Below are 13,183 nucleotides of genomic sequence, written 5' to 3' on the forward strand. Positions count from 1 at the left end.
TAAATGAGTGCTTGACTCAATTGTGTGTGTGTGTGTGTGTGTGTGTGTGTGTGTGTGTGTGTGTGTGTGATTTGCTTTTGTAGAAAGACATGATGTAAGTCCAGTTTTTCTGATTGCGATCACTCATTAACACCCAACTGAATCTATTTTGGTGCCTTATCCTTCCTCCAGTTATGAAAATAATACAAAAAAAATGGAGATCATTATTTCACTCTAGTCAAATTGACTCAGAATAAACACACAATACCCAAATGGCCTTTTTAATACAGTACAAAATCTGCTTCTTTTTATTTTTGGTATTAAATTAAATAGTTTTTTTTTCACTGAATCTTTCTTAAATGAATCAGTATTCTTTAAATGGTACCAGTTTAGAAAAGCGCAGATGGTTGTACTTCCTCCACCTTGGCGTGTTATCAGTGCTACTGTTGTGCTCTCTGACCCCAGTGGTAGTGCGCACTCATTACACTACTGCTCTCACGGGCTCCCCCTTCTTATCCTTCTCTGCCAATAGGGAAGTATAGAAGGCCATAAGTGCCAGAACAGATGGAAAAAATACCCCCGAATACTCTGAATGCATAAAGTTTTTCCTGTACAAATGGAAACAACATACTACAATAAACAATTTTAATACATTTGCATATGAATAAAGGAGCACGGCAAAGTTTAAACATATATCCCTATATAACATACCCTTCCTCAAAAGACAAGCTTAAAAATGTGTTCGTTACAATTTATAATAACATGGTTCTCATGTATGCAATATTTATGACAAGTAATTACAATGGGGGAAATAAGTATTGGATGTATCAACATTTTTTTCAGTAAATATATTTCCATCCATCCATCCATCCATGCATCTTCTACCGTTTACTCCTTTTCAGGGTCACAGGGAACCTGGAGCCTATCCCAGGAAGCATCGGGCACAAGGCGAGGTACACCCTGGACAGGGTGCCAGTCCATTGCAGGGCACAAAAATATATTTCCAATGAGGCTATTCACATTAAATTTTCACCAGACATCAGTATTAACTCAAGAAATCCACAAATATAAATAATTCACAACACTAAAGTCCATAAATAGTTATGTGTAATAAAATGGAATGACACAGGAAAAAAGTATTGAACATGCTAAGAAAAAGCAGTTCTCCAAGTCAAGGTAAGGCAAGGAACCAGCTGTAATCCGTAAGTAATTATACCCCATATCTGTGCAAATTAATATCAGCTGGGTTGATAAGATTGCATAATGTAGTTATGCATAGTAATCATGCAAAATTGAAACATCAAACGCACTGTATGTCAACGAAACACTTGGGGTGTGTTGTTATAGAAAAATAGTCCATGACAGGTTTGTATAATGTAAAGTAAATCGTCAATTGAAAACATTCTCATGGGCACTGCTTCTTGTAGTTCTCAGTCTTTTCAAGTGGTTTACAATATGTTTGAAACAGTGTCAGCAGGTATGACATATCAGTTGGTAATTATTTTGCATTGTGTTTCCCATATTTTACATTGACAGTACAAACTGGTATAAGTCTTGTAATCTTTGTGGTACCCTACTGAATATCGCATACATAACTGTCCTTATTGTTGCTCACTGTTCCGTCCAATAGTTTTTACCTTTGTCCACATTTCTACAGATCTTTGCCATTCCATTAATACCTGTTCTAACATCTCATTTTGATGACAATTATGTATGAAACATTCTGTAGTGGTCACGTTGGATCTCAGTTTTACAATCTAACAGAGAGTCTTCTACAGTTCTGTGCTGCCAATCATGAAATAAATTTTAAAAAGTATCGATATCTTGTTATAACGAAATAAAATCATGTTATTACCTTTAAGCAAATTACGTTATTATATAGAAAATATCATGCTATTAGAAGAAAAGATCACGTTATTATGAAAAATATCATGTTATTACAAGAAAAGATCATGTCATTACAAGAAAAGATCATGTTATTATGAGAAAAGATCATGTTATTATGAGAAATGCATCGTGTTATTATGAGAAAAGATCATGTCATTATGAGAAATGCATCGTGTTATTATGAGAAAAGATCATGTCATTATGAGAAATGCATCGTTATTATGAGAAAAGATCATGTTATTATGAGAAATGCATCGTGTTATTATGAGAAAAGATCATGTCATTATGAGAAATGCATCGTGTTATTATGAGAAAAGATCATGTCATTATGAGAAATGCATCGTGTTATTATGAGAAAAGCATCACGATATGTGGCAAAATAGCACAATGTTTTTCTCATAATAACATGATTTTTTCTTGTAATAAAATTATGTTTTTATTGTAATTACAATGTTTTTCACATAATAGTATCATTCTTTTCTCCTAATAATAAGGCAACATTTAACAAGTGATCTTTTCTCTGAATAATGCGATTTTTATGGTATTTTTTGTTTAATGTGTTGCAATACAGAGCTTTATAAGTTTTCCTATTGACAGTCAGTCAAAGACCATTTTTTTTTACCTATTCCACAAATGTTTTATTTCTTTTATTTATTTGTTTATTTGAAAGTTTTGTCCCTTTTGGCCATCCATATTGGTTCAACTCCTCGGTTAATGGCATGGTTTAGTAATGTATGAAAATCAACCGTGTTGGACACAGCTCCTGTGCTCTCTTGGCCCTTTAGGCCTTCCATAACCCAGGCTACTGCTCCGTCTCCCTCCTTCCTCGTCTGTCTGTCGCATTTCAGCCGGAGGAGCCTCGGGGTCGAAGGTTCTGCCCTGCTCGCCTCGACCTCCACCTCTGCACGGCACCCAAATCTCCGATTATCCGATTACGGACGCCTCGGACACTTTAGCGGACGAGCCTCGCGCGTTGGGAACTGACGGGAAAAAAGGTAATACTCGAATGGTTTTGTGGGGAAAAAGAAAAGAAAGCGGAGGCACAAAGCGGCGGGTTAGAGGTGGCTGCTCTGCTCGTCATGCTCCAGGAAGAAAAGATCACAAGCTTTTCCTGTCGCCGCTTTCTTTCTTTCTTTCTTTCTCTCCCCCGTTTTTTTGAAAACATTGAAACATTTCGAGTTTCTCGCGCGGGTTTATCCGTTCATTCAGCATCGCTCGTGCGTCTTTAGATAAAATACCGAATGAGGAAAGAGCGGGAATCATTAATAGCTTTAATAGCGCCATGGAGCTCATTGGCTGATTTTTTTTTCCACCTTCAAGCCAAACGTACAAAAAGCATTCCTTTATTTTGAATTTAGGATGTCGCTTTTCTTCCATTTCTCACAATGTTGACATATTTTGCGACCTTGGTGCACCTTCGAGCTCGAGGGCAGACTTTTTTTTTTCTCCTCGCTTAAGCGAGGTGTTTGGAGGCCAGACTCAGAGTCGAGCTTCTTCATAATTATGGAGTCCGGGGTTTCGAGTTTGGCTCGTCCGGCTTTCAATAATCAATCTTTTCCATGTTTATTCAGCCCAAATGATCCCTGCGCAGTGGTCACCGGGGTCAAAGTTCAAGTTTGGGGTGGAAAGCTTGGCCTCGGCCTTGTAGCTAAACGTCTGTGTGGAAGATTTTACCTCAGGACGAATGACCTGGAAGCTAAATTAGGTCAACAAGGCTGCATGGGTTATTGGAGCTCTGCCTCTGTAATTTGGGTTCATTATACACTGTACAGGGAATAAAAATAATATACTGAACTGTACCTTTCCTTATCATCTTTTATACCTGCAGGGCATGTCTTTTACATAGAAATGTGCATGTTGTGTATCTACATCTGTGTACGTGTTACTCTAAAATCTCATTAAAGGTACAACAATGGTCTTTAAAGGAAAACTCCACCCTGAAATACATTAAATATATTTATTCTGAAATATTTGTGATGTGGTTCTGGTGCTAATTTGCTTCTTGATACTGTGTTTTTGCCTGAGAAGTTAGCAGTTGTGTCACGCTGATGTCACGGGAAGACACTTACAATAGGAGAAAAAAAACCCCAAAACAATCTTAAACCTAAGGAATAATGCACATTTTACTGTTAAAGCCTAAAAATAGATATATATATTTTTTTACCCCCGCTCAGACACCGCAGTCCCATGAGGTTCGACATCATATTAATGAGAAACCCACTACAGAGTAACGGACACAACAATGCAACTGCAGGAAAGTTCCAGAAAGCAGTGCAGCTTATACGATGCCGTTTCTCTGAGTTATGTTTTCATCTGTATCTGCGTCTTTGTGGTGATATTAGCACGAAAGTTGAAGCGTTGGAAGCTGATCTTTGTTTGTGCAGAGGTGTGAGATCTGGGATTAAAGTGTCGCTGCGTTGCTTAATTTAGGTAGAGAGGAAGCCAGACACTATCAGGAGGTAGTCGAAAATAGCATTGTAGGAAATTGTTTAAATGAAAAATAAACCAATATGTTGATGAAAGAAGTTGTGTCAGCTCTGAATTTAATTAAAAAATACATACTGTTAGTCACTGAAGATCATGTATTGATTATATTAGATATTAGATTAGTATGCAAGATGTTTGGGGAGGAATTGCCCTTTAATTCTGTACAAAAGGCATGCCCTTGACAAGCGTTTACTGTTAAACTTCCGAATCCCGAGAGTGTAGATACGGATCGTGTTTAAAGCATGTTTTATACTGAAGTGGAACATTACATATAAGTGAATGTTTCTCCAATGTGTGTAGCTGAGAAAATTCCAAAAATGTTATGTCGGTCAGCCTTGCATATGGTTGGGTCGGGGTGTGTGTGTATGGTTGTGTTAAGACAGTAATAACAAGCCATAGTTGTCTATGAATGTGTCCGTAGTAAAATATGGCATGTTTGCACATCCTTATCACATTATAAATGTTTGCCTGCCTCTAAACATAAAAAGGGTAGTAAACTGCACCTTTCCTTGCCACTGGGGTAAAAAGCGTACACCTTTTGTACTTTTAGTGTTTATTGTTTGCATGGAAATGTGACCGTAGTATAGCTTTAAAAATAATCCGACCTTTAAAAACAAAATCCACCCTGATGATGAGCCTATGCCAGTATTCATATTAAAAAATATTTAGGAACACAGCACCAACCCTCGAATTAGCACCGGGATTGTTCAGTGCATTAGGAATATTTATATATAAATATATTTAGTGATTCAGGTTGGTGTTTTCCTTTTAAGGTACATAATTAGACCTTAAGGACTACTGTTGTACTATTCAGGAAGCATTTGCATTGGTTGTATATCGAAGAAAAAAATGAGCTCTTTTCCAACACGTAGTGGGTAAAAACATTTCACTGTTTAGCTTTGTAAATGCTGGATGTGGTGCTTGGTCCTGTGTGTGTACATTTGACATTTTTAGATCAAGTTTTTGTTTTGATGTTGTGGGGTTTAGGGTAAAAATAGACTTCAATAGACCACAGTGTTTATCCTGGTCAGGTATGCGGCAGAAGCCTATGCCGCGAACATTGAGTGCCAGTCTATACTGCATCATGCACATAGACTTTCACACACTCGAACACAACTAGGGGCGATTTAAATTCACCTACTAGCATGTTTTTTTTTGACAGCGGGAGGAAACCAGAGAACCCAGAGGAAACCACAATATTTAGATTTCAAATAGCTGTTATGGGTAATGATGATCGTCATTGCTATAAAAGCCCTAAAGATGTGTGTGATGCTCTCAGAAAAGTATATTGTCTCATAATATATTGTGTTATTGATATTTTATGGTCATATTGCACAGAGCCATTCTGTGCAATATCTTTCTTATGAATAATTACCTACAGAAAATAGAAGGATTCTTTTTTTCGAACTCATTTGTTACCAGTATGTAAGGGTTTGTGCTGCTTTGCTCCCTCCGTCTCTCATCGTCCTCTCACTGTTCCTCAGGTGTGGATTTTGGGCGGCGGGCGTTGAGTGATGCCCGCTGCGCGGCGCGTTGATCCTGTTGCCCCCCGCTGACCTGCCCATGACCCCAGGAAGCGGCGTTATGGCGCGCCGTGGCTCCTCCCACTCGAAGGTGACCATCACGGTAGACGAGTACAGCTCGAACCCCACACAGGCCTTCACACACTACAACATCAACCAGAGCCGCTTCCAGCCTCCTCACGTGCACATGTGAGTGAACGTCACTTCCTGTTTCTGGCCTCCTTGCTGCTTTGTGCTTTGCTCATTGAAGGGATTGATCTGATTGATCAGTACTCTACGAACAGACATCTGGCAGCTATTTGGGATGTGCAGTGCTCCAGGTGGCCTGGGGGTGTGGTATTGTTGTATATGTAAATGAGAATGAGGGGGAGGGGGTGTTAAATATTTTTTTGGTTAAATATCTTCGGTTGAGGTTGTTTCTCTCTTTTTTGGGGGGGGGCTCATACCGAGTAAATATATGGGAAATTGAATACTGGAGTGTATCATTTTGCAAGTCTTCAAAATCTTTTCTTATTAAGTAAAAGTATGCTAATGATCATCATAGCGTCCAAGTTGGGTGTTGGTCATTAAAAATAGCAACAGTTAGATTTGTTTTAGCTTTTTGAATAAGATATGAAACATGGTGTTAGAACAACAGAAAAATTATACAGTGTCATGTGAAATGGATGTTCGTACTGATTTGAGGTTCATACAAGGATTTCCGAAATGACAAAATAGCTCAAACCACAATACCATTAGTTTGAAATCTTCTTGAGTAGCCATGATCTATTATACAGTATACTACATAACACTGCAGTGCTGTTAAATTCTCGAATCTGTTTGGTTAATATTCTATAACAGCAGCTCTGACAGTAGTTCTAACTGTTGGGCAAATCACAGGGTTTTAAATGATTGCACTCGTTCTAATTTCTATACTGAAAACCTTACACAGAGGCTTATATGATGGGCGCACATAAACTGATTTAAAAAAAAAAAGTGTGTATTGGTTAAGTTTTCTGTGAAGCCATGTTTTATGAGTATTTATGGAAGGAGTCTCCAGTTTTAGCACAGTTTCTTAGCACAGAAATATGACAAGCTGCATTTTCTTTGGTGTTATTAATATTGGTAGTGATAATGGGAACGAACAAGTTTTGTGGCTGTTCAGTAACATGAAAGGAAACTATAAACAGATTTAAAAAAAGTTTTGTGAATTATTATATTATATTATAAATCTTCTAATCTTTTGCAAATTTCTGTGGTAGAGGAAGAGGAAAACAAACAAAAAAAACCCTTAAAGCATGATGTTATTAGAAAATATAACATCATGCCCTCTAGTGTTTTATTCCGTATTACATATTTAACAAGTTTAAATGCCTTTAAATATCTTAACTACTCCTGTGTTAAAGTTGGGATATTTGGCTTTATTTATTTATTTGTTTATTTATTATTCTTTTCCCCTTTCTCTCTGGACAAACTGTGTTCTGTTTGGAATGCAGCATAAGGATAATTGTCTTCCATGCTTTCTGTCTGATTATAAAGCTGTCCAGTGAGATCAGATACATATAACTAAACTTATTAAATTTTTTATTTAATATTGATAGAATCGTAAACCAGGTAACCATTTAGGGATTTGGAAATTTGAAAATTGGCACAAAAGGCCGTTCTTGAATAATGCATGCTGAATAAAATTACCAGCTTAGTCAGAGAACCTCACCACGTCTTGTGCACTGCGTCCTCTCTTTAAAAATCGTATGTATGCAAATAAACACATGTGAATGAAAAGATCTTGAGCAGTCTCCGTATAAAAACCCAGCTCCTTCAGCTCCGTGTGCGTCCAGCGGCAGGTTCCCATCGACGATGTTACAACGCGAATCTTAACGATGATGAAGACATCCGGGCATGTGCCTCGCAAGGCTGCCATCATGTTCCTGTACTTATTAACCAGGAGAGGGGTCAAAGGTTAGTTCAGTTGATTAGCCGTTTAACAATGCCTCTTTGACCCGAGGGGCAGAGCTCAGCTTTTCACTGCCGAGCCTATTGACCGCTGATGATGATGCTCTCATGATGGCGTGAGGACTGGGAAGAGCAGAGCAGGCTGATTTAGAGCAAACCTCCAGCACAGTTCAAAGCTCTAGAGGGAAAAGGAGTTGGAAAGAAATGGTTAACGTGGTATTAGTTTTATACGCAGATGTAGATTTGCGTGTCTCCTGTATGTGTGATGTAGCTATTGCAAAATGTCTACAATTTCTAACACACGTTTATTGGCACTCAAGAAGTCCGAAGTTTTGCATAAAATGTGTATCTTATGCAAGAAAATATACAAAAACAGAGCTGTACATTTACCATATAACCTTTTTTTTTCTTCTTTTGGCTGAATCTCAAATGGTGAGCACTACACGTAGTATGTACTGACCTACGTAGAGCGCATAAGTAGTGAGTAGAAAAACATTTGGATTTTTAGCTGGCCGTTGGTTTGGTGGCCAAGTATCAGCTAGAAAATATATATTTATTTTTATTCGCTTGAAAACCATAGTTTGTTTATAATTCACTGTGTCTCTCATAGTCATTGAGATCCCATGACGAACTACTTCTTCATGTCACTTAGTTTTATCCATGTCATCCAGCTTTAATCTCGCATCCTGTCTGAATATAAAGCGCGACTTTAATAAACGTCCATCACTCCGGCAGGCGTTTAATCTTTTAATCAGCAGGCAGGATTGTGCTATTTTGATTGACGCTTAATTTTTTTTTCTTCTTCTAATTGGGTCTTGGTATAGACAGTACACAGATAAAGTAGTGTTGTTCATACCAACGAAATATCCGGTACTCCTCCAAAGAGTCCGTCATTTCCCGATCGCTTTATCGATGAATAATTCTGAGGCCGAAAGATTCGTAAGACTCAATAAGGCATGCGGTAACTTCACAAGTGTTTTGCGACGCAACAGGCGACATCTCGTAGTACAAATGTCTGGAACGGTTGTAAAATGATCAGATATGTAGAGAATGGACCATTCTTGAAGAAACAGGAATTATTATTATTATTATTATTATTATTATTATTTTTTTTTTTTTTTGTTGAGATTTTAATTCTCCCTCACTTTCAATTCTTGAAGCACGTTTATAACGAACGTGTCTTTATTCCATTTTTACATGATTTTTAGCCGAGTGTAGTAATCCACGCTAGCTTTGTGAATGATGACTCATTTCGAACGACCCGATATACTGCACGTTCGTACAGCAAATGCCGAAATCCAGAGCAAAATCGACCGCTGATTTAGTATAAAACCTACGTGACGCGTGCGTGAAAGAGGGCATTGTGTCCTCCTGAAGTTAAAAGGAAAGCGGCGATATTAAAGCGTGGTTAAATAATTGCTCAAGAGCAACTCGTAAAGTGAAAACGGGTCTGGAGGATAAATGCGCTATAGGTATAATGCTTCACCGGCGAGTTTTGAGCGAGATGGCGCATGCAGCCATGACTCCCTCACCCAATTCATTCATTTCATACATTGTTTAGTGATTAGGAATTTAATATTCAGTCTGTCATTTATTTATTTGTTTTTCTTTTACGTGCAGATCTCATCTTTTTTTTTCTTCTGTATCATTCACTGTGCTTTAGATGTTCGTGTCAGGTCAATATGGGTTACAGCGTGGATTCTCATCGGTCCATGTGGTGAAGAACGAATAGAAGGAATGATAGAATTTATTCGTCTTGAAATACTGGCATGACGAATTTTGCCTGGCTGAGGTCAATGGTGATGTTTCAGTTTAATATTCGTTATGAGCTCTGCCTCTTCTCCCATACTTACAGCAGCACCAGAGGTAGTAGCATACAGAGCACGAAGTTTAAGTGTGAACCTAGTGCTCTCGAAGCACGCTTACTTAACAGTCCAAACGGTTACGCTAACCAGAAGGAAGCGTTATGTGCTAAACGTAAGGACAAATAACGCACTACTGCTCAATGTTTTCACTCTGTCCAGAGTTTACAGCAATTCCGTAGCGTAGCCTTCTGATGGTAGTAACCGGAAACCGCTGCGTATATACATACACTCTGGTTTTGTACTGCGATCTGAAACACGGTTAAAATCGGTGCCTTCAGCGTGTGCCGTGCTTGATGTAAGTCACACTCGCGTCTAAAGCGGTTCAGAAAGCCCGTCTTGTGTTGTGCGGGCAGTCGCGTAACCAGAAAATGAAGAAATATACAAAATAAAAATCACGGTCGTTTTTTCTCATCTGCACGATTAGATTAGTAAGTGTGACACGCTCGTGCGTTTCAGGTGGATGTCAGACGGTTTAAGGAGCGTTGATGACATGAATATTTCATTTGGCCTAATCATGTAAGGCACAAGCTACTATCAAACAATCTTTCCATATTAATAACGTTCCCATGAAATACATTTATGACACTGCAGAAAATCTAAATAACAGGGAACAGTCAGTCCCTCCATGATTTTGCGATTTTGCAGTCGTAGAAATTAACGGAAGATCAAGCGAATTCCACAGTATTCTTGCAATTTTTCGAAATTACCGCAGATTTGGGCCGAGACGCGACACGTGACGTCATCACGACGTGCATTCAGCCAAAGGCCTCTTCGATTCACATGCGTGGAACGTGAGTACAGCTAAAAGGTCTCATTTACCAACAAACATCACTGGGAAAGAGTGTGCAGAACAATTCCGTGTCATTGTGATTTCGCCAATTCAAGAAGTTTTCCACAAAAAAAGGCACAAAACAGTCCGCAAGTTGCATAGCAGATTTTGAAAAAAGCAGCAGCAAACTCGAGCGTTTTTGGCCGTGACAGTCACAACAAACTGTGTGAACTCCTGTACGGACTGAATAATAGGGGGGGAAACAAGTGTTCTTATAATACATTGTATTGATATTGCAGTGGTTCGATTTGTTTTTATTAGAAAATAAATGTAAAATCTTATGTGTCACTATAGTCTGGTGATGCCTGTATATGTCTCATCTCATGCCTAAAGAACAGTAGTGCTCTGGTTTATGCTCTGGTTGCCTGAGTGCAATTGCTGCTGCATAGACGGTGATCATAAATTGCATTGAGAAACTAATCGAGATTCCCCCCACCACCGGGGTTGGGTTTTTTTTTTTTTTTATTTTTTTTTTTCCTGTTTTTTTTTTTGTGCAGCCCTGTTTTAGAATGGAGCGAGTGTTGTAAATATAGCAACTTGGCCAGTAATGGATCATTCTGTGTATTTTAATTAATTAATTAATTAATTTTTCTTTTCTCTCTCCTACATACATCATACAGCAAGATGTTGGAGGGAAAATGCTTTTAGTATGAATGTCTATGAATCACTCGACTACCAAGGATTGATTTTGATTTCATCAGTTAGCACTTTGAGCCCAGATGAATGTAGCATATAAATGTGTTTTAGGGTGCAGAGAGGGATTTGTGATGTCAAAATCGAGATAAACATCTAAATAGACCATAGGCCGTATTCAGAATTGTGTGGTGTTTTTTTTTTTTTTTGGTTTTTTTTTGGGGGGTGTTGTTCGAAGCCTCTGGTGCATTAATCGATCCCAGTAGGGCTGTTAGACTTTTTACTCCACTACTTTGCCCTAATTTTAGTCTATTAGTGTTGATAATTGGATTTGGCATTGTGTTCCTTTGCTGTTTTGTCTCTTGGTTGTATGGCTACTATTTTATTTTATTTATTTATTTTTAAAAAAATGCATCAGTGCATTTGTTTTTATTAGTCTCTTGTTACTTGTCTTCTTATTCTGTTCTTCGGTGGTTGGTCGATGCTTTTGGCTGATATGGAGGAGCTTGGAGAAAGCAGTATATAAATAAAACGTGACTGGTTTCCTCCAGGCTGGCTAACTCATGTGAATATCCTGTGTTCCCTGTTTTCGTTTGTTAATAGAGTCTGTGTGTGTGTGTGTGTGACGGCACTAAAGCTCTGTGACTCTTCGATCAAGGTCGTCCACAGGCGTCTTTTCGAGTAATATTACATGGAATCAATACGTGACATAGAGTTATTACTTTGTTTATAACAATATTTTTTTATAAAACAATACAGAAATTCACTGGTTTATTTTTTAGGGCCTTGTAAAAAATGCCCCAATTCCAGCATCCGCTACCACATGGTACTACCTACGGTACGCCAGTCCATACAGGATTTTTTTTTTTGTGATCGTCGCGGCCAAAAACGCTTGATTTTTGATTGACGTAAGCTTAGTGTACACCGTGGCTGTATTGTACAGATGACATGAAAGGACCACCATCTAGACGTATTTCGCTATTAATGATGATAGTTAAGGTTTATGTTTGTGTTATTTAAATCATGTTGGCGTATTGAAGAAGTGCTGAAAATGATTTATCATCTGGAAGAAAAACCCAGCTTGTAGAAGATTGAGTTCATGTTTACTTAAACATAAAGCCATGGTTTGGTGCTGTTGAGTGTCAAGGTTTATATGTAAACTACTTGGGCATTATTGTAGCAGCAACTAACTATTAATCACAGTAACAAGAGTAGGTACTTACTCGTACCCATGTGCAGTCTCACCACCTCCAGCTGCCTCTAGCATATTTTGGTGAAGGCGCTCCTGAAGGGTCAGGAACTGCTTGCTGGCACAGGCAATAACGCAAACTCAGCTGGATGGTGGAATTTTTTCCCTAATGTGGTCACCTGGTAAATCCCTCCCACCTGCCAGATCTGTATCATGCAACAGCTGACCACTGTGGAGGACGAAAGTTAAAGCCGGGTGCACACCGTGAGATTTTTAATAGATCTTTGTGACTGTTGCTTGTCAGACTGTACGAACATGATCCCTGCTATAAGCCTTGTCACACTGTATGGTCTCAATTGTCATTAATGTCAGACTGTGGGACGGTCAAGGCGTGAAAAATGGACGCAAGCACGAAGACTTGTACGGAGTAGGAGAAGTCACACTACAGGACTGTGCATCAAATCTTCTGACATTGCCAGAATTTAATTGGAGGAAAATTTTGATCGCAACGGCTGTCGGGGAACACGTCAAACTAGCGATCAAAGGAATACAGATTTTGGCCTAGGGTTATAGGAATCTTTTAGGATTCTCAACATTGGTCTCTGACTACCAAATCGTGGCCAAAAATCGTGCAGTGTGAACCCAGCCTAAGACGTGCTTCTGCAGAGACGTGTGAAACCAGCTAACGCCTTTTCGAGCTGTTGCTCATGATGCGTCACAGGGCAGCGTAATACACCCCGAGGAAATCGCTGTCTACCCTCTTCCACATACTTTAGCGCATGGAAGCCTGCAATTGGCTAACATCCCTGTGATTGACAGGGGAGAGAGTGTATACATCTTTTGTAGTGATTTGTCCGTC

At 38.8% G+C, this 13,183-nt stretch overlaps 1 protein-coding gene across 1 annotated transcript in view; it reads left to right on the top strand.

Moving 5' to 3' along the window:
* Positions 1–2,434: 2,434 nt before the first annotated feature.
* Positions 2,435–13,183, top strand: part of mpped2 (metallophosphoesterase domain containing 2b) — a 42,737-nt gene continuing 31,988 nt past the window's right edge. Inside the window, exons 1-2 of the mRNA XM_053631323.1 lie at positions 2,435–2,861; positions 5,838–6,065. Of these exons, the coding sequence (XP_053487298.1) occupies positions 5,917–6,065 (149 nt within the window). The 5' untranslated portion in view covers positions 2,435–2,861; positions 5,838–5,916. The remainder of the gene's footprint in view (positions 2,862–5,837; positions 6,066–13,183) is intronic.

Source organism: Ictalurus furcatus, chromosome 8, assembly GCF_023375685.1.
Source record: "Ictalurus furcatus strain D&B chromosome 8, Billie_1.0, whole genome shotgun sequence".
NCBI classification, from domain to species: Eukaryota; Metazoa; Chordata; class Actinopteri; order Siluriformes; family Ictaluridae; genus Ictalurus; species Ictalurus furcatus.